Below are 26,615 nucleotides of genomic sequence, written 5' to 3'. Positions count from 1 at the left end.
GACACGTTTTCCGCACTATAAACTAGCCTTTAAACCGGCCAAGTCATGATTTTGTACAATTGTTTCTAGAAGAAAAATACTTTCAAATTAAACGTATTCATTTTATTTCAACAACATTTCCAGTCACATTAAAAATTTTTGTAATCCTTTGAAAATAAAAATTTGAAAGTGCTACATTATTTTTTGTGTGCAAGTTAAGCGAAAAAAAAATTCTCGTTTCAGTACATCTGATTCCTTGGCCCTTTGAAAATATCGCCATGAAATGTCTAATGATTTGACCCAGTGGTTTTCAAAGAAACAGGATTGACGTGAGAACAAAACAAAATCCAAAATACTATCCGGATGGAGGAAGCGGCGGAACAGCGGAGTCCGATTCGAGTGGATATCGAATACTGGTGAGTCCACAATTTTTAACAAAACATTGTACACTTGTTACGTGCAGTTTGAAAGAAACATTTTGAAACTTACGATGGTGCATAAAGTCCTATTCACTTGATACACCGACTAGTCTGTAATAAAACGGTAACCGTTTAGTCGGGGAAAAAGGGGAAAAATGAACTCATTTCGGCTTTCCACACATCAAAATCTCTGGTACTTTTACGGCCAATTTCTTCACTTGGATGAAAACTAGTTCAGCTAATTGGTCAGCGAAAACCGGTTTTCATCCAGTGAAGAAATTGGCCGTTAATGTTTTGGTGCACCTCTTCATAGAAATACCATGCAATAAACTGGCGGAAAAATTGACGAATTTTTATCGAATGACCTTATTCTTAAAAATTTGGCGTTGGTTCGGTTGTAAGATTGCGATTTTCAAAGTTTGATGGATCGACACAATCAACAAAAAATACGGTTCACCTAATTTTTAATGGCTGAATATGAACTCAACATAAAGTATAAAGACCGCAAAACAAATTGCCCGATTGTAAATCTGGATGTGATATATAACATTCACTCCTAAGTTCATAGATTTTTGACATTACTTCTCTTCGCAAAATATTACTGCCATATTAACAGATTCAGCATCCTACAGTCCCGGCTGCAATCCAAAACCCGGTCCTTGCGGTTCAGCCGTCAGCGAAGTCAACCCTCCGGCAGGTTCCGACGCGAAACGTCCATTCTTCGGTCCTGGTCTTGGCACTTTCCCTTGCTTCAAATCGTCCAGAATCTCTTCGGTATCCTTTTCGGTTAAATCCTCATAGTAATCATCGTTAACGGCGATCATCGGTGCATTGACACACGCTCCCAAGCATTCCACCTCGGAAATAGTAAACTTTCCATCTTCGGTAGTTTCACCGACTCCAATGTTCAGCTTACGCTTGCAAGCATTCAGCACTTCATCGGATCCACGCAGCCAGCAGGGCGTTGTAGTGCATACCTGGATGTGATACGTTCCGGTAGGTTTTCGCATAAACATCGTATAGAAAGTTGCCACCTCGTAGACTCTCATGTTTGGCAAGCCCAGAATGTCGGCTACCTTGTGCATAGCGGAAATCGGAAGCCAGCCGTGTTGCCGTTGAGCCAGATCGAGCAGGGGAATCATAGCGCCCCGTTTGTGACCTTCGGGGTAAATGTTGAGAATTGCTTTTGCTCGCTGTGGGATAGTGTATTGTTTACAAAATTACTCTACTATTGTACAGTAACATCTTACCTTTTTGTTCTCCTCTGTGAATTCAAATGGGATGCTGGGATTATCCTCGGGAGTATCACGGTGGACAAAAAGGTTGTCGCTGAATTTAATCGACGAACTGTAAATACCACGCAAACCCCTTACCTGGCGCAAAAAGAACACGAATCAAGTTATATAATTTGACGGAAAATTCATGGAAGAGAATTTAGCAAACATCAATATAATTGAACTGGTATAAACTCACCGTCGAAGGAACAAATTTAGCCGAAGTCAGCATTTTTCCTGATTGAAATCAATAGCTGTCGCTTGCTGAGACTTCGTTCGATTTTTTCCTGCTTGAGAAACTCGGAAAACAATTGCGACAAATCGGAATCTGCAGACGGGCAAAGAGAATAGTGAAAGAGACGCAGAGTGAAAATCAGTCAAAACGGCAACACTCCCTTTACGATGATTTCAACACTAGAATTTGGCAACCGTTTCCAAAGGCAGCACTTTAAATGACTCCTATTATATTTTGAAAACAAACCTTTTGTCGATCGTTGGATTTGTTTATCAAACGATGTGCATTTCGAAACAAAGAGATGAAATAATTCTAAAACTTGTTTTTACTCATACATAGACTCTAGAATGCACCTTACAATCACGATTGCACTAAATTCTGACGAAAATTCAAATTTTTTTTTTTGATAGATTTACAATACTTATCTCCTCCAACTCAGGCATGAGTAATGTTTATTTACATTGCACGATTGGTCTGCTCAATAAGGTATTTTTGGCTTCACACTATTCGTCTCTTTTCCTATTCTCTTTGCAGACGGGATACTTGCGGATAGAAACAAAGCAATAATGAAAAAAATGTCAGTTTTAACCACGATGTAAGAAACGTAAGGTGGGAGCATTTCTCTGCGACAGAGCGAATGTTGCACGTCTCATTGGAAACGCGCCTTTTTAGCATTTTGATGCGATGAATTGGTAGAAAAATCTTTTTTTTTTTTTTTTCAAATGCATCGATAGCGGATGTCCTCACTATTGTTTTATTTAAAATCGCATTATTTTCTGATTTTTAACTTAAAAAATCAAAAATTAAATTTAGCTTGCAAACTCACAAGCGGTTTACATTTCGACTCCTAGGGAGCATCAGCTTGTGGCCACATTGGCGTGTTAACCACAAAAGTCCGCTATTAGCTACTGATGAGCAGAATCTAAAACACGAAAATGTAGCTCTGAAAGACTAATCAAATAAATAATTGTCCCCGTTTATTTCCAGCAATGTGTGCAACTCCAAACCGCAATGTCTCGAGCTAAGTCGCCTGATCGAGGATCGTGTACCGGAAGCCGAGGTGACGTGCCGAATTGGCCGGCGCGGTTCTTTCGAAGTCCAAATCAATGAAACCTTGGTCCATTCGAAGTTAAGCTCGCTAGCATTTCCGGACTATGCTGAGGTAGTTTCGAACGTTGTCGCCGCCAAAGATGGCCTCCCTGTAAAGAAAGTCAAGGAACAGCCAATCACCGATTGCGTTGTCCAGTGACGCCTTTCATCGAGCATCCAGGTTAGTTTCTCGTTTATTTTCTTTAGAACAATCTCAATCAAAAACAACGATAGTAGGTCATAATGGGCTTCGGAAAGTTCACTGACTAAAACAATTTAGCTTCACTTAGTAAAAACATTTTTATTCCACCTTTCCCTGAACTGCGCTTCCGCAGTACAGCAATTTCTCATCCGAACTGACCTTGTAGCTTGAATCGTGCGACAAGTATACACCAAAACGCATTTTCCCCTTGAATTCCCTGGCAATCGTTCGCAGCGGTTCGGTTGTTTTGATGCCACTGGTCTGATCGATACAGATCATCTGGCAGCGGGAGCAGGGTCCATCAACGGTAAACTCGTGCCCACCGATCGTCACTCGATTCCATTGTATTTCTTCCATAGCCCGGGGTCCCGTTTCTATAATTAAATTACCGCGAAATCGATCAACCAACGATTCCAGTGTCGGTTCAACTTGCAGGTCGTCCCATTCGGGGACCTTCTCCGCAAGCCACCGTACCGAGCTTTGATTGATCAGCAAAAACTGTGCCTGATTGGAGAGGGCGATCTCCTTCGACGTCTGTTGGAAAGTTCGCACTTCGTCTCCGGATTGTTTGAGCAAACGAAGACCGGAGATTTGTAAAGCTATGCTAATCCAGTCGGCAACTTCGTCACCACAATCCACGGCTTGGACGTCGTCCATGCAAACTTTGGTTTCACATAGTACGATTGGTTGGCTTCCGGTGGTGTTTTCAAGTGAGTTCATATCCAGAACAAAATTAGACAATGAAGGATGGGATAGCGTGAGCTCATTAGTTTCAAGGTTGATTTTGGGGCATATCAGGCACATCTCGGTCAACTTCTTCTGGGTTAACACAACACCGTTTTCGTCAACGATTACGAACTCACGATCGTGTTTTAAACCCTTACGGCACAGTGGCCACCCGGTGGTGATTTTAAACGCTCCGCATGATTTAATCGGGAAGAGACAGATCATTTTCAAAACCGCTTGATCGTAGTTCTTGTAACTGGATGTAATTTGCTTCCTGGAAATGTTGCTGGGAACCAGAATTTTCACGTAACATTTTTCTATCATTTCAACCAGACGATCAACGTCCTCTTTGCGAGTCATATATCCAAACGAAAGACGTACCGAACCTGTGGGCTGCCCGTCGATCAAATCGTTAGCGTCACCGCAAACATGTCCCGCGTCGAAATGCCTCAAAACATCCTCATCTGTCAGACCAATTAGCCTCTGGCAAGCTCCCGGGTTGCAGAAACATCCAGTCCTCAGTACGATGTTGTGAACGCTTGCCATGTATGCGACTTCGGCAAATCCAACGTAGCTACCATCATCGTGAAGAACATTGAAATTGACGATACCTCCCTGTTGCGCCACATCTTCAAACGCGCTGTCGTGGTACAGTTCCACGACCTCGCTACCATTCACATGTCGAAGACTACGCAATCTATCATAGCAATACCGCCCAAGATAGAATGTTTGCTCTGAAATCCGCTCGATCGAGCGTTTTTCGCGAACAGAAGGAACCAACCGCTCGATGGAGTCGAAACCTTGGAGAAGAGAAACGATGGAGGTGAACGGAATAGTTCCGTCTTCGAAACGATCCACTAGAGAATCTCGCTTCACGTGGAAGTTTCGTCCGGCCATGGCAATCTTAACGGTTCCTCCTCCATAGTAACGTTTGTGCAGTAACTCCGCGGCTTCCCGATGTACCAACAGTGCCCCGAGTCCGGTTGGAAAGCTAAAATCATTTCCCGTCAAATGATGCCTTTTGAGAATGATGGCGAAAACTCTTACCCAAATAGTTTATAGAAGGAAAGACACACAAAGTCCGGTTGATATTTGGTCAAATCTAGAAAACTGCTTGAAACATAGCTCGCTGCATCCAAGCAAACGTAGAATCGTTCCTGATCGTAGCCTGCCAGTCCATCTTGCTTGATCTTTCCGACGAGCTCAAGGGGATATTTAATTCCGTTGAAATTACACTGGGCAGGAAAAACCAGCAGGGAAGCATTCTGATTAGTCGTTCTACCTTGGCCCAGAAGGTTCGCCAATAACTGCTCCCGTTCGATTGGATCCACACGCTTGGTGCCCACGATATCCCGCATACCAAGCACCGAAGTGTGGCTATCATGGTGATACACAAACACCCCGGACGGATCAAAGCAAAAACTTTCCGCTACCAGCTTCAAACTAGCGGTTGCTCCGGCCGTGAATATCACACTGTACTCCGAAGACCGGGTATTGAAGTGTTTCAGTATTCGATAGCGAACCTGATCGATCAGATCCCCGGTACTGCGACTTGTGTGCGGATTGCAGAGTAGGTTTCCCGTGAGAAACTCCTGGACGGCTGTGATTTGTGATTTCGCGTACAGCGTGCTTCCGGCGTGATCCAGGTAGCATTTTCCTGAAAATTGTGCTATATGTTAGTCACAAGATTTTTCAGATGTTGCAGCCATCGGTTCTAGTCTCGAAATGCACGCTCTTGTTCCTATATGTGATGGTCGGATTTGGTTCTAAATTCGTGGGATCTTTTTACAACACAGACATCACTTGTACATTGTAAAATCCAACTTAGCGTTTCAAGTTCGAGACCGGAACTGTTCTCTGCGTACCTTCACAAAGATAGATTTTTTTTTTCTAAACCTTATTAAATCGTCCAAGTAACCTACCATTTAGGCGACTAAATTCCGCATTGAGAGCAGCCTCTTCAGTCTGCGAGTATTCGCTGTGAAATTCCATTTGGAATGTTTTCTGAACCTTGAAAAAAATATTGAAATCGAAAACACAACGGCATTCACCACTTGTTGCTCACCATTTGCTGCACCTCGGCTGACTGTCGTCTCCAACGAAGCGTAGGCACGCACTAAGCCCAGACCAATAATGGTTCTGTTTCGATGTTTGCTGATTACGAACTGATAACATGATGGGAAAACAAAAGCAACAGAATCGGTGATTTCTACTAGCCTAAACCCGTTGATGATGATGAGGAACTTTCCAACTCACGTTATTTATCGTGTCATAAACGAACAGTCATCATGAAATAGACAATTATTGTTATCCAATCGTTTGTATATACTATTTACCTATGCTGATTTTCCGGTTGACTTATATAGAGTTCTATGAAAATCATTTCACGCACACTACTTCGGGGTTTGTTTTCCTCCAGCTGTCACATGTGAAACTGTCAGCCAATTTAGTTTGCCGGAAATATTCATAATAGTGTTGAAATGCACTATGTCGCTGTAAAACTTATTTCGGAGACGTACAATACCGGTTGGTCAGGTTCCATAATGAAAATAATCCGACCAAAATACTATTTTCGATTTGTTTTCCTCCACGTATGACAGGTGAAGGAAAAACAAATCGTTAAACACACTAATACAGTTACAAATTGTAATGTACTCTATTGTCTAATAAATAACAGCGACTATAGAAAATTTCATGAAAATATTTAACCTCACTTTTTTGACAGTTCGAAGAGCTTGTTCGCATTTTTGATTTCACCCTAAAGCACTATTTAGACTCTCCGTGAAAATGAACGTGAAGAAGTGTTGAATACCTTCCATTGTTCACGGTTGACGACGCCGTGAACAGTTTCATCAGCGAACAACGCGATTTAACGCTCAAATAGGGTGACCAGACGTCTTGGTTTTTGATAGACTGTCCTGGGACTTCAAGGGTAATGCTTGATTTGTTCTGGTTTTTCTCTTCTAAGGCAAAAATAATTCTTCGCTTGATTAATTTTAATCTCAACGCAAACAAATCGAGCCGGTTTCGTGGACCAAAATCTGGGCGCTATCTATGTTGATGGAACGAATAATAGCTGAGCTTCTTCTTGGTTTAACTCGTCTTTCAATCCTGGACCCAGCAAATTTCCTCCACAACTTTTAAAAAGTCGCATCGACGTTTGGGTGACTCCGCTTATTCCTATCGTATTAGCATCTCTTGCCAGTGGCATATTTCCATCCGAAGATGGGTTGCTAGAAATCCGTGAACAGGTTTCCAGTCCGTAAAAAATATTTACAATAGTTATCTTAAAGCTACGTGTTGCTCGCGTGATTCACATTTTGTCGCGGGAAAATTTGTCCCTTTTAGTCCTAAAGTTTTTCCTTATTTTCCTATTTTACGGCGTAAATTTTTCTGTGACCTTAAAAGGGCGAATTTTCTATTTGTTTACTAGTTTGTTTACCTGCCTCTTCAAGACTGACATATCTGACCAAATTATGGATTCTCGCACAATCCTAATCCCGTCCCGTAAGGGTTCACAAGTATGCGGTTTCATTTTTACCGCCTTCTTAAATTTTATTACTATCCTAACCGCAGAGAAAGTGAGAAGGAAAAACCAAAGCTAGCTAGTCGGACTGCATATAGCATGCTTATATAAATTAGGTGCAGGAGGTTGGCAAATAGATAGTTTTTCTGTGTTCTTTTAATTCCATTTTTGGGATTTTAAGATCAACATCAACCTTCCCTACGCGATGCAGCGATGCATTTCTTACACACCGCTAGCAATGACTAATTATCTGGTTTGTGCGGCAACAATTTCCATCCTACTTCACATTTACTTCAACACCAAACAATACCTCATGGAAGGATGCTTCTGCTTTCGCTCCGCCGCGAAAATCCATTTCATCAAACTCGAAAGAATTCAGTATCGTTGTTTGCGTATCGCGTTAGGATGCATGCAGTCGACCCATACGATGAGTCTCGAAGTGCTGCCGGCTTGGATATTGGGAACACTCATATCGATTGCTCATTCGATGCGATATCTTGAGCCCGGTGGTGATTGAAAATTTCGAAAGGCTTGTTGAGCTCAATTCTCAGACCCGTTTCATGTCCCTGTACTTTGACTACATGGCGCAGAATATTAACCCTTCTTCTTACAATCCCAACCGTGTGCATTTCATAAATACTTCTGAATCTACTGTTTTCTTCGACACATCCATGAAAGACAAGATTAGTGGAATTCCGGACCACATACGCCCACAAGTGGTTCCAAGCATTTTTTATAATAAATTCCGAGAAGTCGACTGTTCTAAGATGTTTTATACTGACGGATCAAACCTCGAAGGGTCCACTGGCTTCGGTATTTTCAATCAAAAGTTCACCGCCTCCTACAAACTCAGTGACCCCACTTCAGTTTACGCCGCAGAACTAGCTGCTATTCAGTATACCCTTGGAGTCATTGACACATTACCCGCAGACCATTACTTCATCGTCTCGGATAGTCTGAGTTCTATTGACGCTATTCGCTCGATGAAACATGGAAGGTGCTCCTCGTATTTTTTGGGGAAAATACGGGAGCTATTGAGTGCTTTATCTGACAAATCTTTCCAGATTACCTTGGTATGGGTCCCTTCTCATTGCTCCATTCCGGGCAATGAGAACGCAGACTCCTTAGCTAAGGCGGGTGCCCTAGAAGGTGACGTTTTTGAAAGACCAATTTGCTTCCACAAATTTTTCAGTATTACTCATCAGAGAACTCTTGAAAGTTGGCACACCTCGTGGGGCAATGGGGAGCTAGGAAGGTGGCTACATTCGATAGTCCCTAAGGTATCGACGAAACCTTGGTTCAAGGGGATGGAAGTGGGTCGTGACTTCATTCGTGTGATGTCCCGACTCATGGCAAACCATTACACGCTGGATGCACATCTCCGGCGTATTGGGCTCGTGGAGAGTGGTATCTGCGCTTGTGGCGACGGCTATCACGATATTGAGCACATTGTCTGGGCGTGCACCGAGTACAGTTTTGCCAGATCTCGGCTTATGGACACCCTCCGGGCCCGAGGAAGACCACCCAACGTCCCGGTTCGAGATGTGCTGGCAAGTCGCGATGTCCTCTATATGTCCCTTATATACACCTTCATAAAAACCATCAATATAGAAATTTAACTGCGCCTTCTTATTTCCTATCATTCTCAGAAACGCTCTCTTCCCCCTCCAAGGCGACATAAAAAATCTGTCGAATGAGCCAACAAACACGGGACCTACAGTACGAACATGAAGGCCATCCGAGTCTACATCCTATGCCGTTGATCTCCCGATGCCTGAAACTGTAAGTTAATAACTTTCTTCCCTACCATCTTTGTCCACCCTCCCTTCCCTGACTCTTATAACCAGAAGTATCACCCCTTATCCCCCCCATTCTGTCTCTTCTAGTTCTAACTATTATATTATATAATCTCATTGAAAATGCCCAACTCTACTACCACAAAAAATAACTAATTAATCTCCCCGAATCTACAAAATTAAATCACGCTCTCTAGTTATTCCTAGTTTTAAGATAGTTATAAAAATTGTCCCCCTTAGTTAAAACTTATTTGCTTCAACAATCTACCTGCTAAAAATGTCAAACCATATTGCCATAAAAACTAAATGACCCTTCTAATCTTACGAAAATTATATTACCCCCTTGTGTATAGCTATAAATTCTTAGTATAATTTAAAAAAAATCAATATGTTATCCCCTAGTTTTAAGTAATTTGAAATGTAAAACAAACCAAGATTGGCACCTTTAAGCTAACGCAAACCTGCTTTATCAAATAAACAAATTAAATAAAATAATACCTCATGGAAGGCAACTGATACTGTTGATGCTTCGGCTGTACTTTAATGATGTACCTTTAGTGATGAAGATTTCACGACTGTCCTTCGCGAATGATCTCTAGATATTTTGTCTGATTCGCTCAATTGAATATTTCTCCAACACCTTTTCGCAGTTAAGATCCAGTTTTATCGATTTCTATGAACTAATAAGTGAGATATTGAAAGAAAAAAAAAAAACAATGTGGTTTTTTCGTTATTGTTCCAATTTTCGTCAGAATCTTCCAGCTCCTGATTGGTTGATTCTGAAAACTTGCACCATAGGGAATGCTGCAGAGATAATGAAATAATATTTTGCACTTTGCAGTGTTGCTACATTTATAGGAAAATATCGTCATTACTTTTGACAAATAAAATGATTGAGTAAAAATTATTGAACAGAAATTTTGCGGCAAAGTAGAACAAGTCTTTACAAACACGATTGCCCAGGTAGCCAATAAGCATACAAAATGCGTCTTAACGGCTACCTGATAAGCATTGAAGTAGTTTCAAATGCTACGTAAAAGTTGCTTTTGGCGAAATATACTGCTACTTTACTGCTGTGCCAAATGCTGTTTTGCTGTTGTTGTGCCTCCAGAATGCTGATTACTGGCAAGAAGTTTTTAATCTGTTTTTTGAATGCTGATTAACAACAATTAACTGATTAACGAAATGCAAATTATATGCTATTTTACTGCATACACTAATGCTAGTTGGTTGCCTGGGTAGGGCTCAAAAGCCACTTTGAGGAGATGCTCTGGAGAAACCTCGTTATTACCGTCACTTAGCGGTAGCCAGCGGTGAAAAACCGCCAGTATTGGGAAATCGTAACAACCTTAAATTATTTAATTTAAAAAAGAACTGTTCGCGTAGGTTGTGATATAAAAAAAATCTCAAACATAAGTTAATATTTCAATAAAATATATTTTTGGTCACAATACTTAAAACGTTATAGTTATAGTCATCGAAAATATTTAGATCTTTCTCCGTTGAAGTTTCATGACGTTATATTGGTTGTATATATAGTATCAAAACAAATATTATATGTTAAATCTGCTTTCATGGCAACTTGAAGTTGAGTTGTTTTGTGAGATGTATATATGCGTATTAAATATCACTAAAACTTCTTCTCAACCAAATAATATCATGTCACTGAGCTCGTTATCGTTTTTCTTTGGGTACAATTTGATGTTTGCAGAAAACTAGAAAATAAGTCTATGTATGATTTTTGTTAAAAACTATTTGCGCATACTGTTACATTCGACTGTTTCTAAACAGCAAACTGGACTTTTTTAATCGCATCTAAATGAAATGGGTCGGTGGATTTACGTTGAAATCATTGTGTCATGGATATAAAATACATTTAATTTTTCTGATGAGTAAAAATTGGGCAAAAATGCTCAAAGACGGCTTTCCGTAACTATTTTCCATGTAAATATTTTTCTTTAATATAATTCTAACTGCAAAATTAATACTTTTCTCGATACAAACAATATATGATATGAACATTGCACATATTTAGTGTATACTATCTATCACCGCTAAGGGTTTCTTCCGAATCATTGGTCTTGAATCTGAACGTTGTCACCGTGGGCCTGCTATCCTCTAACTGACTGTATATGATACTTTGTTTCTGTATTTTGATAGGCTGCACTAGATTTTCAACTTCTTTGGTTTCGTCGATGGAGTTCAACATTGGTGAGGTAGCCTGTGACACTGGAATATTCGAAGGAAAAATCATATAATGTTCATCAGCAGCCAGCGTACTAAGAAAAGATGGTTGCTCATTTTCCTCTACCGGTGTGGAAGGATGTGTACTACCACCAGCACGGGGAACGGAATAATTTTTCGTTGAGAATTGATTGACATTGTTGAATCCACCAATTCTATGTTCCTCGGAGTCAGAGTGTGCTCCAGCCTCACCAATCGTTGCTCCACCTGGTGTGCTCATCCGACCCGATGAGCTGCTTGAGATGCTGTGAAGACTAGAAGAACTTATTGGACGATGTGTTTGGGATGACGATGAGGCAGTCATTGAAAATTTGATGTCATCGCAGACATCCGGTGGACCTTGGGCGGAAGATTCGCCTTTTTTAAGTGGCACGGTTTTATGTCTTTGGAACATGTTTTTAATTTTTTCGAATGGGGTTGGTCTTTTAAGCCTTTCCTTCATTTGCTGCTGAATCCGTTCGTACTCCTCGCGCATCGTTTGAAGCTGTTCCTGTTTTTCCTTGAAACTTTTCTGAACATCATTGCGAGATTTCCACAGATCTACCAGCTGTTCTACTTCTTGGATTGTAAAAACATTATTCTTAAAATCTGTTATAATTTCCAATAACTCGTCGTCTACGGACTTTTTGGAGGTATTGCTCTCTTGTCGTTTCAATGTTCTGTTCTTCTGCTGAGATTCCGACTGGGACTCTTTCTTCTTGAAACTCAATCGAAGATGAGATACTTCTATTTCTGCTTCGTGGTTACCGTTTGGTGGACCACCACCGAAACTTTCTCGGTGTTGGTTCCTATAATCTAAATTACTATATTCGTGAACGGGTATATTCGATGGTTGAACAAGATAATCCCCTTGAACATCCATCTGCTTCAACGGTACATTTGACGGTTGTATCAAGTAATTGAAATCGTTGGCATCAGACACGTTGCAGTTTTCCAACAAATTGGAACATTCCTGACTGAATGAATCATTTTTATTTATATCATTTGATTCGAGATAGTCGGCTTCCGTTATTTTCAACTCATTAATCAGTATGTTATCTACGGTTTCGTCCTTCTTGCAATCCATATTGTCTAGAATTTCCTTGTCCTTGTCTGCTTCCTTTCTTTGGTTTATCAGAAATTCCGTTTCATTCATAACTGCATCATTCATTTCCATGTAACCTTCGCTTTGCGTATATAATGTCACATTTCCAGCGGGCAATGATAGTGAACGGAGTGTCGGTGATGTGATGTTTTTGCAGTTTTCCGCTGCCTTTGGTTCTATGACCACCTTATGTGGAGCAGATTCGCTGATTCCTTTGAAGTAGTGATACATGGTAGTAAACTCGTGCATTTGTGAAAAGTTCTTGAAACTACTGGCCAGCTTGTAATGTCCTCCAAGCTCCGCCAGATCGACCGGGGTGTGGCCGGAGATGTTTCTCATTTGACAAGCCGTGTCACCCCCGGGACAGTCCATCACTTGAAGGCACAATCTTTCGAGGCCCCAATAGGCGGCAAAGTGTAGAAGCGTTGGATATTTTTCCGGACTCGCATCGCTATGTAATTTCATTCCCGTTTCAGTATCCGCTGAGTTCAGCAGATGAAAGTTTGGTGGTAAATTTTTCTGAAACGATTGCAGCAAATAGCTGTCCAGTTTGTCACGATCCGACGTTGCGATACCGACAGCTTGACACAAAAATTCCATCGGAGCATCCTGCGCTTTTAGAATTTGTTCAAGCTCACGGAAACGGCTCTCACACTTCAAAGGTCGACTACCCATATCTTCGTTGTTTTTTAGCAATCGTACACCTACCATCATCGAGATCTCCATACACGTCTCGGGAATACTGAATTGAATTGTGAAAGGGTTCCTCCGTTTTACGTTGGTAATTTCTATCACCTCGTTTCCTTTTTCGATTTTTATTTTGATCCAATCATTCTTTTCCAGCGGTTCCGTTAGAATAGCAACTATTTTGTTGTAGCCTATTTTAACCTTTCTTGGAAACAGCGTAAAAGTTTCATGCTGCCCAGTCGATGTGCTGTGCTGTCCACTTTTCTGCGAGCTCATTTCCGAACAGAGTGGTTGCTGTCGCAACGCTCTACCTAGAATGTCTGTTGCTGTGCCAAGCAGCTCACTTAGGAACGACTGTTCGTGACTTCCTGCCACACAGGTACGCCATTTATTGTACTCCGGAAATGTTACCTTGTGTATTTCCCGCATACGCTCCTCTGTCACCTCCAGCAACAGACCAAGCACTCTCTCCGGTTTCAACAGTGATCGTAGCGTGGAAAGCAAAAACGAACCCGACATCGTGAGCAGAATGGGACAAACAATTACAATTTGCAGTTTCGTCGATAGACATCGTTGCACTAATTGTGGAGTAATCGGATCCTCGTCAATTTTAACTTGCAAAAAATTAAACGGCAACTTGCCTCTCTGTTTCGTTATTTTATCGAAGCATGTTTTCAAATGATTCACCCAAATCAACGCCTGCTCATTGTGGCGTGCTGTGACAAACAAAATATCATCCACCGTAGTCGGCAAACGATCACCTTCACCATGACGTCTGGCAAAACCAACCGGGGCCTTTGGAGCCATCATCTTTGGAACTTCATCAGAAAACTGTTCCTTTATGCTAAACGTTCCAATCGAATGTCTCCTCGGTTCAAACGAATCGCTGCCTCTCCCTCTCTCATTTACATCCTGTCCAGTGTATTCCGATTCACTGGTGTTATAATAGAAGCACTGCTCCCGCAAGCTACCATTCTCGCAGTTTTTATAATCCAATGTATTATGCCTTCGGAAAACATGCGTGTCTGCAGCTGGCTCTGTAGTGGTGCTGTTGTTCCTGGAACGTATAAAGCTTTTCCAGCTGCCCCGACGTTTGTGAGCTGTAGACTGTTCTTGCATCAAATTAGTTTGTTTATTTAGCACGATTTTGCCTTTCGAATTTTGCTTTTTGAACAGGAAAAAACTTCTATCGGCAGAATCGCCACTTCTGGCAGCAACTTCTTCATCGAAGTAGTTTGGATTGTCGGAAAACATCTTCGAGGCGATTGATTGCTACCGCCGGTTCACTTAATCTCTCAGCTCTAATTACTTCGGCTTCCGGTTTGTTTTTCTTTGTTTCACATATTGACCACAAGCGTAATACTCTCGATCAAACTACCGCACATATTTGGCACTGAACCACGCCTCAAGAAGGAAACGCTCACTACACTACCCACTTTGCTATAAGATTGTGTAATGTTTCACTGCTCACATAACGAAGTGCACTTTAGCGAATTATCTAAATTGAACTAACCGTCTTGTGCGGCATCAATATATAAATGGGCAAAGTACACGCGTCGTCGGTATCACTAAAATCTTGTGTTATTTTACATTCCTTCACGTACCATCCGTCCCTTTCACCAATACGCGTAAACTGATGATGTCCGATTGTTAACCAAGATAGGTTGAAACCGAAAGAAAGGTGGGTGGCAATCGGTTATTGCATGCGTTTTGGTGACATCTGTATGGGAAATAGTTTTCTTGGAAATGTGTAGGAGAATTTCAACACTATTAAACTATTTTTTTTTTCAATGCGAAATCTATTCTCCGATCAAATCTAATTGGAACGATTCACTTGGATCGAACAACAACACAAACCATCGCATCGCACTGCAGAATGAGTTGTTTATATTGTTCGCAATGCACGGTAAAAAAAACCTTACCCAATTATGAATACAAATACAATGCCCATTTTCGGAAGTTTGCTGTCAAAAAATGGGAACTGTTTTGTTTCTAATAATGGGTACTTTTTATCCATTTCTAAGCCACAACCACTCGATGAGGAAATGCATTCATTGGTGCTGGGATGTAAATCTGTTTCAAAATAACAAGCCGTCGGATAAGTTGGATCTGTCAAAAATTCATCTAGAGCACGGTGTTCTCAAAGTGATGATCTGTTCTAAATATGGGTTCTTCTATTTTGTCATTGTTTATCATTTATGTGACACATATTGTGGTTTCCGCTGTCAGTCATCACACATACTGATGAAAAATATTTAAAACGGTGTTCTATTTGTGTTTCAAATTGTGGAATATTTAAAACAGAATAGTCTAGCTGTTCCAAATCTTATCCAAACAAGTGCTCGAAAAATAGAACTGCATCTCAGCATTGCGATCGACCTTTTTTAGTAAGTGATGAAAAATAGAACAGCCCATTGACTAAATTTGACGTCTAGGATATCAACACAGTTGCAATGTGTATAGACAACATACATATAACGCTATGTTTACAATGCGCCATCTGATTTAACCTCATTTGGTAAAAATTCCACCCGATTTAACCTCATTTAGCAAACATTCCACCCGATTTAACATCAATCTCGCACTAACACAACTGCACATGGATTAATCGATATAGATCAGGGTTGCAAATACACATCAAAATTTGGTTGTCGATTTCAGCAAAATTTTGCTGAATTTTCATCAGCTGAAAGTTTCAGCAATGAAAGATGCCGAAAAATCGGCAATTTGAATTGAACCTGTTTGACAGATTCGGTTTGCTGAAAATTCAATAATTCAAATTGTCAAATTGACAGCGCAATTACCGGATTCACAGCAATCCAGCCCGGAGTACTGAGAATCCGGCAATTGCGTTGTCAATTTGAATTAGAGAATTTTCAGCAAAGCGAATCTGTCAAACAGGTTCAATTCAAATTGCCGTCCTTCCGTTTTGTATTGCTGAAACTTTCAGCTGATGAAAATTCAGTAAACTTTTGCTGGCATTCGGCGAAAAAAAAATGTGTGTAAGGCTACACACAATTTTTTTTTCGTCGAATGCCAGCAAAATTTTGCTGAATTTTCATCAGCTGAATGTTTCAGTAATACCAAAGATAAACTCAAGATAGAATGGTCACGCTTTTTTCATGTACCACTCACATGTGACCCCTCGGTGAATGCGGTTCACTGTCAAAGTGACAATTTGCTAATTGAACAAATGACGTCTTAGCAGACGTCGTCCCGAGTGTCGGATGCATAGCAACATCACATTATTGACAAACATTTATCGCATTTAATTTGTTCCGCACTTTGGAATAACATTGAAAATTGCTCTGATAAGCATTTTTATTATGATATTTCTCGACACTGGTGGTATAATTATAATTGCGATCAATCACCGTCACACTACACATTTTTTTTTAAATTTATATTATTAAATCGATTTGCCGTGAAAGGCAATAGTATTTGGTCTAAAACCTTGGGTATTTGGTCTGTGTTATCAGAGTTACGCTTTTGTGGGCTTCCTGCTACACATTCCGGGACCGAAAAAGAAGTTCACTTTTATTACATAAAAGTCTTTTCTGTAGTGTGATACTTGTTCCAGAAAATGGGATTTTTTACAACTTTCGTTGAAAGACATGGAACGAAAAAAATGATAGGACTGTTTATTGTTTACCAATGCTTCTCAGGTATCCATGGTGTTTTCACTTTAGCGTTTGGACGGCAACGACGCTTATATTCAAGGGGTTAGCATACGCTTGCTATTATTTGGTTCACTGGTTCACATTGCGTGGACCATGAATTATGACTGTTTTATATGGAACATGGTAATCTTGAGTTTATCTTTGGTAATACTAGATTCCGAAAAATCAGCAATTTGAATAGGGATCTTTAGGGGTGTGCGGGTTAAGGCATATTCTGATGCAGATTAGTACCGTGAGTTAATATCTCAGTCCTTTTTAAATTTTTTGGCCCGAAACTATTGAAAAAAACATTTTTTAGTTTGTTTCCTTTTAGGACAATAACACATCCAAACCCATGCGACTTGCACGACCCTATAAGTTGCCTTATCAGATCTACCATAGTTTGCAGATGAAACTTGAGATGGCAGGTTGCTAGCGGATTGACAAAGTACCAGATCATGCTGTGTGGGGTGCTGTCCCGGTTAACAATGAGGCGAACGAGATATTTGCAGATACGTCATTTAGTAGGACAACTGTCAGTTTGCTGGTTGAGTTTAATTTGGTTTTTTTTAAATTTAAAAATCATAAAAGAATAATTAAGGTTTAAGAATGATATGAGTGTACTCGTAAGGACACCCGCTACCAATACATATGAAAAACTGGCACAATTTTTCCAAATTAAAGATCCCTATTGGACCTGATGGTGCATCTGACAGCCAGTTTTATTTTCTAATCGTCACAGACTGCATTCAAATTACTTAGCTTGTAAAGATCTTGAATTACTGCGGTTTGCACACTAACCGGGAAATGTCACCCACTAAACCACTGCTTAAGATCAATTGTAGCGGGTCGTGATTGTGATATTGAGTGTACGGTTCAGATGTGGGGACGTCGAGATTTCATGATTAGGTGGAAACAAAAACTTAATCACTGGGCGTTTTCGAGGGAGTAGGTGTGCATGGATGATCGCGAAAGTCTCCAGCGTTTGCATGTTAGCATATACGTACACATTCGCATATTCGTGTGGTTTCTTGAGAGATCGAGCGAACCGTGAATCTGTTGCTTAATTTTGAGCGTACGGTTCAGATGTTGGTAGAGAGTGCGTTCCCTCATATCGCTAGAATTCCCGGTAATGTCGCCCTGAAACATGTCTAGTGTACAGAAGCGAAATTTTTTAGTCATGACTAATGAATTACCTTGCAATATAGGGGCCTCTTTTCAAAATTTCGGAAGAAAAATCGTGTAAACTTTTAAACGTTTATATGTTTTAGTTGTACTGTATGGAATTAATCAATTTCTTCGCCATTTTGTCGAAAATATGTTAAGCAATGTTGTATTAACTTTTGGAAGAGAAGAAGCACAATCGCATAGATGATCTCTCGAACATTGCTGCAGCTAATGGTATAGTCTTCGAGTCTCAATACTCATCGAGTGCAAGCAAGGTTGGAGAAAGGGCACTTATCGATTGCGCTGAAGGATGAGCTGTTAAAAGATCTTCACGGCTGTCTCTTTTTAAACCCTCCTAACCCATTCTTCCCCGGTTTTAGTGGTTTTGGTTTAAGGTATGGTATTGTTTAATTCCCTCCGGATAACGATCAAAGCTATACATGGCTTCACCAGAAAAAATAATAAGGTGGAAACCTAAGGAATGTTTGAAGAGTACTGATGTTTGGATGAGGTTAGATTTCCATAATCCTGGTTCGTAGGCAGTTTCTGGATAGGTTCTGAGAACCAAGTCGTTTACAGAGAAAATACAGCAGTATTTTAGTAGTATCCCGGACGATTATGTGGAATGTGGCGAAAAGAGGTAATAAACTGAACTATGACTTCCGAAAAGTCACGGCGAAAGTTTATAAACCCAAATCGGTTTAAGACGAATTTGAATGATATTATCTCATCGGAGGTGTTGTCGTTCTGTTATCTCAATATCTCCTCGGGAGTGTTGATACATATATCGCGTTCATCGAGAAGTGTCTTTATTCCCTTGCGGGAGTGAAGAATATTTCCTTATTGTTTGTGTCCTCTATGTCGTTATTTTCCTTATCCCTAACCTTACCACTTCCCCAATTCTTCCCATCAGGGCAATGATGAAAATACAATTCATAGCAAGGCACAAATTTCCGATCAATAGGGGGAACGTACCATTTGAGCCAGTCTCTACTGATTCCTGATACGTTACAGTCATGGTTGGGGCCGTAACTGCGACCCTGAATCAAGTGATCTTAGAAGAGAATAAACAAGTCGGCTTAGAAGAGAATAAACAGGACAAATCAAGCACTTTTCTTTTTATCCTAGGGCACCGACCCATTAGGAAACCTGGGAAGGATTCATTCTCTCCCAAAAGCTATCATCCTATGAGCCTTCTTTCAGGGTTATCCAAGCCCTTCGAACAAGCTATTTACCACTGTTTCTTCGCATAAATATATCGTAGAGTAGTAGCGAATTCTGTCCAAACACTGTTGCAATAAATAGTGATCCGGCCCATTACGGAGATAACATTAGATTTTTCTAGGCAATACTCCCACGGTCGGCTGTGTGGAGTTCAAATTGCTTTTATTTAGGGAACATAGTATAATCTCGGTAGCCGGCTGCCCAGAGTTTAAAAAGAACCAAAAACTAAACAAGATCTTCTCTTTTTCGAGTGATCGTGCACTCGAAGACTACCCAACTAACCACTAAGCCGTAAAAATGGCATCAATTCGGTTCTATAGTCGCGTATAGAACAAGGGTAACTGAGCTTATAGGCATCATATTGTACATGAGTGCTGTTCAAAAGCCACTTTTGGCGAAATATTCGGCTGATATGCAGCCTACTCCCACTTTTCCACCGCGCCTATGGAGGAATGTCAAAACAATTTGTGTAATGGGTAGAACCCACTGGATGGAAAAAAAAAACAAAACGAAAATGGAGGAAAGACTGTTTTTCTCTCTTTCTATCTTTCATGGTCTATCTGCCACATGTGTTTGACTTTTTTCTATACAGCGTTTGATCCAGGCTCGAACTTCTGCTTCTAGAAGATATGGGGGATAAGTTGTTCCAGTGCGCTTCCTGTTTGATCCATTTGAGCATTTGGTCATATAAATGATGTTTGCCGTTCTTAAATCGAACGGTTTTTGGTTCGATTGGAAGTTGATTTCACTCACCGACAAACAGAAGCATGGTTTTGGGAATATTTTATTTTTGAAATTACTTCCCTTCCTACACTAAACTTAAAAGTAATTAATCGCAGTTTCGTATCATTTTATGGCTCAAAAATTTAGTTACCTTTAATTTGTTTGTGCCAAATCTCCGACGCCGACAAGCTTTTTCTTGAGCTTACAAAGTGCACCATATCATATTTGTTTTGATTTGGACTTCATTGCTTTAGTTTAATAGAAATGTCAAGCATAAACGGCATTATAAAGGCATCGCTGACTACCGCTTACGGCTTATAACTACAGGGTTTTTAGGCTCTAAAGTATAGCTTCATATACCCATATACGGTCTATTTTAATGCTTAATGCTTGTGATGCTTATAAACATTCGAAAAGCTTGTATAAAACTTATAAACATTTGTAAGGCTGCTATGCAGCTTATAAACATTTGTAAAGCCCATATAAAGCTTATAAACATCGGACAGCTCTTATATTGTCAATATGCTGCTTACTTTAGTGCTTACTGGTTTGCTGGGTAACTAAACAACTACCTAATAAAATATGCTTTACAGGTCGCATCGCTTGCTTGGAACGAATCCTAGACCTGATACCCTTCCAAACTACCAACTCCGCGACACCTATGGAAGAGTCTGATGAATCGTCGTCCTTCCGTTAAGTAGGTGGAGCATCAACACTTCCTGTCTACCTTATCCTTTATCCTTCCTCGTGAACGATGGAGATGGGGGCGGCCGGCAATGATGGCTATCATGCTGTTGAGGTATTAATATGGGTCGGATTGGTATGAATTTCTACTTACCATTTCCTAAGCATCTCTTATTAGATAATCAGCAGTCAAACATGATGAAGTCAGTGTGCAATCCGCCAAAATCATCGTCACAACGCAACGCAACGCGCAATTGGTACCCAGCAACCTGAAAACTGGTTTTCAGCGAAAACCGGTTTTCATCCAGTGCAGAAATTCGCTGTTATAGCACTGAGAAGTTATAGTTTTGAAGTATAATTTTAATAAAGGTTAGATGGAAAATTCTTGAATTCCCAGTGTGGCTTTGGAAATTAAATATTATGTGTCAAATCTTTTCCAAAAAAAGTATAGATTATTTACAGTGTATAAATGGCAGCTCTGCGCCGCAGAGCTCTCGTTACAGAAAACTACAGGGAGACCCCTTGATTGACTGACATTATCGCCAACCAGAGATGCCAGATTTGCAGACAAGTCTGCAAATTCGCAGACTTTTAATTTAAGCTGCAGATTTTTTGGATGACGCAGATATTTGTAGATTTTCTAGTTTGGTTGCAGATATTTGCAGATTTTTATGTTTTGTTGCAGATATTTGCAGATTTTTGAATATAAAGGCTTTTGGTTACATTAGCTTTCCTGACATTTTTTGTACTTCCCAGACTTTTAAAATTATTATTGCAGACATTTGAAAAATGTACCTGGCATCTCTGTCGCCAACTCAAATCAAAACAAACTGTTCGCTGTTGGCTGTTGTTTGCTTTTTTTCCGAAAACTTACGTATTTGCAAAAGTATAGGTAGTTACTAACCCCTAACCCAAAGAGAATAGTGAAAGAGACGAAGAGTGAAAACGGCAACACTCCCTTTATGATGATTTCAACACTAGAATTTTGGCAACCGCTTCTACAGGCAGCACTTTAATGGCGATTTCGCTTGAACCTGAAACTGAGTCAGGTTCTAACCCCAACTGCTGTCAGTTCATACATTTTGACAGCAGTTGGGGTTAGGAACTGACTCAGTTTCGCTTCAAACGAAAACCACATAAATGACTCCTATCAGAGTGTATGTAAGGAGAGTGAAGACAACTGTCATGATTATCCGTCAGTGAAATTCCAAACGAACAAACGACCTGTCAAAATACATGAATTTGACTCGTTTGGAATGACACTGACAAATAATAATTGTTCCAATTTTGACAGTGTCGTCACTCTCCTTATGCACTTAGACTCCTATTATATTTTGAAAACAAACCGTATGTCGATCGATGGATTTGTTTATCAAACGATGTGCATTTCGAAACAAAGAGATGAAATAATTCTAAAGCTTATTTTTACTCATACATATACTCTAGAATGCACCTTACAATCACGATTGAACTAAATTCTGACGAAAATTCAAATTTCTTTTTTGATAGAAGTTCAATACTTATCTCCTCCAACTCAGGCATGAGTAATGTTTATTTACATTGCACGATTGGTCTGCTCAATAAGGTATTTTTGGCTTCACACTATTCGTCTCTTTCCCTATTCTCTTTGCCCTAACCCACCTAGTTTCAAAACGTTAGAAACCTAGCCGAAGAATGAGCTCAAGCGAACAAAATATAAAACTCGAAGGAGATGTATTGGATCCACAGTCATCGCAAAGTGTTTTTGATCAAAGTATTGATGAGCCCATCACAGCCTTGAAGACCGACACAATACAGGTGAAGGAAGAAAAAATTTCCGAGCAGCGACAATCCGACCACGAGAGCAATGAACAGAATGACCCAGGGTAAGATTATGTTATTCACACCCTACCAAAATATCAATATTTCTCCGTTTTTAGTAACGAGAAGGCGAATATCGAACCACCCGTGGACAAAAAACGGCGACACAAATGCGACGTTTGTGGCAAAGCATTCACGGAGAAATTCGTCCTCAAGAATCACCTTCGCTCGCATACCGGTGAGAGACCATTTAGCTGTGACATATGCGGGAAAAGCTTTATACAGAAAAATCACATGCTCCGGCACAAGCTATGCCATTCCAAGGAACGACCATTCAAGTGCAAACTATGCAAAAAGAGCTTTCTTACCCCGGACTACGTGAAAATCCATATGCGCGTCCACTCTGGCGATCAAAGGTACAAGTGTAGTATTTGCGGCAAGATATGCAACACCAGCAAGAGCCTCGAGTTGCACGGTAAAACTCACAACGGCGAAGATCCGTTCAGATGTGAAACGTGCGGTAAGAACTTTTCCAATCTTCACTATCTGAGGGCTCACCGACGGATTCACACCGGAGAGGACTTGTTCAAGTGTGAGGTGTGTGGGAAGCAGTTTCCCTTCAAATATCATCTTCAAACGCACATGGTAGTTCACACCAACGAGCGTAGCCGCAAATGTGAAATTTGTGGCAAGGGATATATCACCAACTCGGCTCTAGCGGTGCATCGTCGCAGTCACACCGGCGACAAGCCGCATAAGTGTAACATGTGCGGCAAACTGTACACGACGGCCAGTGCGCTTAAAACACATCTCAAAATGCACGACAATCCGTACAAATGCGACGTCTGTGGGACGCAGTTCACCGAGAGTTTGTCCCTGAAAAGGCACAGGAAAACTCATTTCGGTCGGAAGCCAAGGAAACGGTCTGTGGTGGTGGTGCGTCGTTATAAATGTAAAATTTGTGCCCTCGAGTGTGCCGATGCCCGTTCGCTCAGAAAGCACAGACGAACACATTCGGTTAAAAAAGTTAAAAAATCCGAAGTATACAAATGTGACATCTGTGAGAAACAGTTCACAACCGGGGATTATCTGGAGAATCACATGAAAATTCACACCGATGAAAATCCTTACAGATGTGATATCTGTGGAAAGCACTTTCAAACTAACAGTTGCGTGAAACGACACGTGATATGTGTGCATTCTAACAAACTGCCCTTCAAATGCACGGTTTGCGACGAAGGTTTCGCTAATGATCTTGGTTTGCGGCAGCATCGTTTCGTTCATCTCGACGTAGAACCGGATCAGTGTGAAATCTGTGGTAAGAAGTATTTGAAAGGTAACGGCCTGAGGACTCACATGCAAAGGAAGCATTCTCAGAAAGGGTCTGTGGATGATACACCGATCCAAGAAGCGGCAAGTGAGACAATAAAGGATGATCAAGCACAGCCAAGGTAAGTTCTCTGGTTACTTTTCGCTTTGTCGAGGTACATGTTGTCATATTCTTTTTATATTTTAGCGAAGAAACGCTGCCGATAAACGTTAACAAACAAGAACCGGACGAAAAACCTAGTCTTCCCGCACCGAAAATTGCTCCGACTTTTAAATGTGACATTTGCGATAAGGAGTTCGCTCGGAGACCGCAGCTTGCGAATCATAGGGTGCGGCACACCAATGAAAAACCCTTCGGCTGTGATGTTTGTGGGAAAGACTTTTACAGCAAGCCCGAGCTACGCCGACACAAGCTCAGCCATACCAAGGAACGATTGTTCAAATGTACTCTATGCGAGAAAACGTTTACCACCAGCAGCTACTTGACGTTGCACATGCGCATCCATACCGGGGAACAGTTGCACAGATGCGATTTTTGCGGCAAAGGTTACAACACTCGGGATGGACTGACGTTGCATCGGCGAAGCGCTCATACCGGCGAACGGCCGTTCCCGTGCGACATATGCGGGAAGACATTTTCCGTTCACAATCAAATGAAACAGCATCAACGAATTCACACCAGCGACCGGAACTACAAGTGTGATATGTGTGATAAAGCTTACTTCATTGAAAGTCAACTGCGACGGCACAAAATTTCCCACATGGAAGTGAAACCGGTCACTTGTGAAACCTGCGGTAAAGGATTCCTGAACAATTACTTCCTTAAGCTACACCTTCCGATCCATACGGCCGGTGGCCTGCCACACAAGTGCGAGTTTTGCTCGAAGAAATTTGCCACTTCGATTATCCTGATCCGGCACCGTCGCATTCATACCGGCGAGAAACCTTACAAATGTGGTGTCTGCGAAGAAATGTTCTCAAGACCGGCAGAGCTGATGAGACACGAGCGCATTCATTCCGGTGAGCGGCCCTACCGCTGCGAGCATTGTGGTGAAGGTTTCCTTAAGGCACTCGATCGGAAGCATCACGTTCAGCTTGTTCATGATGGTAAGCTACTGGTTAAGTGCGAACTTTGCAACCGACTGCTCGGAACGCAGAGGAGCTTGGAACGACATCTGGCTTCGATGCACGCGGCCGAAACCGGCGGCGGAGGTCCATCGCAGAGTGAATGTGTCATCAAGTCGGAGGAGGTAACGAAGCAGCAGCAGGTGAAAGTGGAAGATGCTGTTGGGGCGAACACTGGGGATGTTTGCGAGTGATTCGAATTAGTAAAACAATGTTATGAAAGCTTAATCTTATATTAGACTTAATTTTTAATTTTGACTTCCCCCTTAATATATCACCCTTATGCTATTTTACAGTATCCAACAAATTGAATATTAACTAGAATACAAATCATATTATGTACATATATTACGAAATGAATTATGAATTCTACTCTAAGACACTCTAGCCAGAATCTACGACGTTGATTCTACCACAGTAACGTTAATCTGTGCTTGAATCGAATCATTCAACTGATCGTAAGTGTACTACCGTTATCGGATCGATCCGTCATGTCACCGGAGGTGTGAATACGACGACGATGCGTAAACAAAGCTCTCCTAGAAGCGTATCCTCTGCCACAAATATCACACTGGTGGGTATGCTCCTTGGTGTGAGCTTCCAGATGATTTTCAAGGCGAGAACTAATTGTAAATTCTTTGTCACATATCTCACACTTGAACAGACTAGTCCCCGTGTGAATCCGCTGGTGGACCTTAAGGTGATAGAGGTTTGTAAAGCTTTTACCACAAATATCACACTGAAACGGATCTTCGCCACTGTGGGTTCTCCCGTGCAACTGAAGAGATTTCTTCGAATTGCAAACCCTATCACAAATGTCGCATTTGTAGCGTTGCTGGCCGGAGTGAGTGCGCGCGTGACGATTCAAATATTCTCGGGAGATGAACCGTTTCTCGCACCTATCGCATTTGTACGGTCGCTCGTCGGAATGCAGGAGAACGTGTCGACGAAGATTTCTCACAAGTGGGAAATCTTTTCCGCATAGCTCACAGTGGAACGGTCTGTAGGAAAAGAATTTGAATTAAGATGATTATCCTATTTGAAACACCATATCTGCGTATTCGTTCTGATTTCTTGCAAAGCGAATTTTTTTGGAGTTAACCCTCGAATTTATGCAATTGATGCACAGACCAACTTCTGATGTTTTGAGTCCCGTCAGTAGCTAACAGCTATTTGAGCCGCTAGAAAAAAAACTATAGATTCAAAAAATGTCACACAACGACGTGTGCGTAGAAACTAGCCGGTGCAAACGGTCCCGATGGTACAGATTTTTTTTTTTGGGCAGTCCTAATTTCAAAGAAAAGTACCTACTTACATTTGAACACTATTCGTTTCTTTCAGGTCGGTGGACGCAGAATCTTTCTCCGATGATTCTTCGTCATTTTGTGCGACATTCGTATCCTGTTCGAACGAGCTCATCCTATCGCTCTTGTGTTGTACAGGTACCTAAAATTAGATCGAATTTTCAATAGCAATCGATTTCAATATTGCACAGATTGGCATGTTAATTGTACATACAATTTGAATACACAAATTGTAATTTTATTAAATACGATAACCTGTTAGTAGCACTTTGAATAAACATCAGCAATCGACGTAAAGTTGTGCCAAAATCAGCAATCAATGCATGTTGTGTGTTTTTG

General features: G+C 41.0%; 6 protein-coding genes across 10 annotated transcripts; 2 read left to right on the top strand and 4 right to left on the bottom strand.

Annotated features, from left to right (window-relative positions):
- The first annotated feature begins 284 nt into the window (after positions 1 to 284).
- LOC131688141 (migration and invasion enhancer 1) lies at positions 285 to 3,156 on the top strand. Its single transcript, XM_058972297.1, has 2 exons — positions 285 to 395; positions 2,895 to 3,156. Exons 1-2 carry the CDS (start codon positions 343 to 345, stop codon positions 3,154 to 3,156), a joined length of 315 nt encoding a protein of 104 aa, XP_058828280.1. The 5' UTR covers positions 285 to 342.
- On the bottom strand, positions 964 to 2,028 carry LOC131688126 (NADH dehydrogenase [ubiquinone] flavoprotein 2, mitochondrial). The gene is made up of 3 exons (XM_058972280.1): positions 1,872 to 2,028; positions 1,649 to 1,771; positions 964 to 1,591 (listed from the first exon to the last, which is right to left on the bottom strand). The coding sequence occupies exons 1-3, from the start codon at positions 1,902 to 1,904 to the stop codon at positions 1,025 to 1,027; spliced, it is 723 nt and encodes a 240-aa protein (XP_058828263.1). The 5' UTR covers positions 1,905 to 2,028; the 3' UTR covers positions 964 to 1,024.
- Positions 3,050 to 25,291, top strand: LOC131687841 (zinc finger protein 728-like). Its single transcript, XM_058971932.1, has 4 exons — positions 3,050 to 3,177; positions 22,364 to 22,583; positions 22,638 to 23,969; positions 24,035 to 25,291. The coding sequence occupies exons 2-4, from the start codon at positions 22,393 to 22,395 to the stop codon at positions 25,164 to 25,166; spliced, it is 2,655 nt and encodes an 884-aa protein (XP_058827915.1). The 5' UTR covers positions 3,050 to 3,177; positions 22,364 to 22,392; the 3' UTR covers positions 25,167 to 25,291.
- LOC131687851 (molybdenum cofactor sulfurase 3-like) lies at positions 3,278 to 6,361 on the bottom strand. 5 transcript variants are annotated; one of them, XM_058971941.1, is made up of 5 exons: positions 6,261 to 6,361; positions 5,990 to 6,089; positions 5,847 to 5,934; positions 4,972 to 5,581; positions 3,278 to 4,915 (listed from the first exon to the last, which is right to left on the bottom strand). In XM_058971941.1, the coding sequence occupies exons 2-5, from the start codon at positions 5,990 to 5,992 to the stop codon at positions 3,298 to 3,300; spliced, it is 2,319 nt and encodes a 772-aa protein (XP_058827924.1). In that variant the 5' UTR covers positions 5,993 to 6,089; positions 6,261 to 6,361; the 3' UTR covers positions 3,278 to 3,297. The 5 variants fall into 5 exon arrangements, with proteins under 5 accessions (XP_058827924.1, XP_058827930.1, XP_058827940.1 ...); XM_058971947.1 differs by lacking the exon at positions 6,261 to 6,361 and adding an exon at positions 6,181 to 6,250; XM_058971957.1 differs by having other exon boundaries at positions 5,847 to 6,089.
- On the bottom strand, positions 10,677 to 15,076 carry LOC131687832 (phosphoinositide 3-kinase adapter protein 1). The gene has a single exon (XM_058971924.1). It carries the CDS (start codon positions 14,513 to 14,515, stop codon positions 11,288 to 11,290), a length of 3,228 nt encoding a protein of 1,075 aa, XP_058827907.1. The 5' UTR covers positions 14,516 to 15,076; the 3' UTR covers positions 10,677 to 11,287.
- On the bottom strand, positions 25,229 to 26,615 carry LOC131688132 (zinc finger protein 723-like). The gene is made up of 3 exons (XM_058972287.1): positions 26,491 to 26,615; positions 26,288 to 26,418; positions 25,229 to 25,973 (listed from the first exon to the last, which is right to left on the bottom strand). The coding sequence occupies exons 2-3, from the start codon at positions 26,389 to 26,391 to the stop codon at positions 25,421 to 25,423; spliced, it is 657 nt and encodes a 218-aa protein (XP_058828270.1). The 5' UTR covers positions 26,392 to 26,418; positions 26,491 to 26,615; the 3' UTR covers positions 25,229 to 25,420.

Source organism: Topomyia yanbarensis, chromosome 1 (assembly GCF_030247195.1).
Source record: "Topomyia yanbarensis strain Yona2022 chromosome 1, ASM3024719v1, whole genome shotgun sequence".
Taxonomy (NCBI): Eukaryota; Metazoa; Arthropoda; class Insecta; order Diptera; family Culicidae; genus Topomyia; species Topomyia yanbarensis.
The sequence above is the reverse complement of the archived record's forward strand: the minus strand, read 5'-3'. Positions and strand labels throughout refer to the sequence as shown.

Excerpts from the sequence above, each read along its gene's own strand:
- LOC131688141 (XM_058972297.1), top strand. The coding sequence starts at position 343 with ATGGAGGAAGCGGCGGAACAGCGGAGTCCGATTCGAGTGGATATCGAA. Across the intron at positions 396-2,894 it reads CGAGTGGATATCGAATACTG|CAATGTGTGCAACTCCAAAC; the intron begins GTGAGTCCACAA and ends GTTTATTTCCAG.
- LOC131688126 (XM_058972280.1), bottom strand. The coding sequence starts at position 1,904 with ATGCTGACTTCGGCTAAATTTGTTCCTTCGACG. Across the intron at positions 1,772-1,871 it reads CTAAATTTGTTCCTTCGACG|GTAAGGGGTTTGCGTGGTAT; the intron begins GTGAGTTTATAC and ends TTTTTGCGCCAG. Across the intron at positions 1,592-1,648 it reads TCACAGAGGAGAACAAAAAG|CGAGCAAAAGCAATTCTCAA; the intron begins GTAAGATGTTAC and ends ACTATCCCACAG.
- LOC131687851 (XM_058971941.1), bottom strand. Across the intron at positions 5,582-5,846 it reads GGAATTTAGTCGCCTAAATG|GAAAATGCTACCTGGATCAC; the intron begins GTAGGTTACTTG and ends CACAATTTTCAG. Across the intron at positions 4,916-4,971 it reads TCCTTCTATAAACTATTTGG|CTTTCCAACCGGACTCGGGG; the intron begins GTAAGAGTTTTC and ends AAATGATTTTAG.
- LOC131687832 (XM_058971924.1), bottom strand. The coding sequence starts at position 14,515 with ATGTTTTCCGACAATCCAAACTACTTCGATGAAGAAGTTGCTGCCAGA.
- LOC131687841 (XM_058971932.1), top strand. The coding sequence starts at position 22,393 with ATGAGCTCAAGCGAACAAAATATAAAACTCGAAGGAGATGTATTGGAT. Across the intron at positions 22,584-22,637 it reads AATGAACAGAATGACCCAGG|TAACGAGAAGGCGAATATCG; the intron begins GTAAGATTATGT and ends CTCCGTTTTTAG. Across the intron at positions 23,970-24,034 it reads GATGATCAAGCACAGCCAAG|CGAAGAAACGCTGCCGATAA; the intron begins GTAAGTTCTCTG and ends TTTATATTTTAG.
- LOC131688132 (XM_058972287.1), bottom strand. The coding sequence starts at position 26,391 with ATGAGCTCGTTCGAACAGGATACGAATGTCGCACAAAATGACGAAGAA. Across the intron at positions 25,974-26,287 it reads GAAACGAATAGTGTTCAAAT|ACCGTTCCACTGTGAGCTAT; the intron begins GTAAGTAGGTAC and ends CTTTTCCTACAG.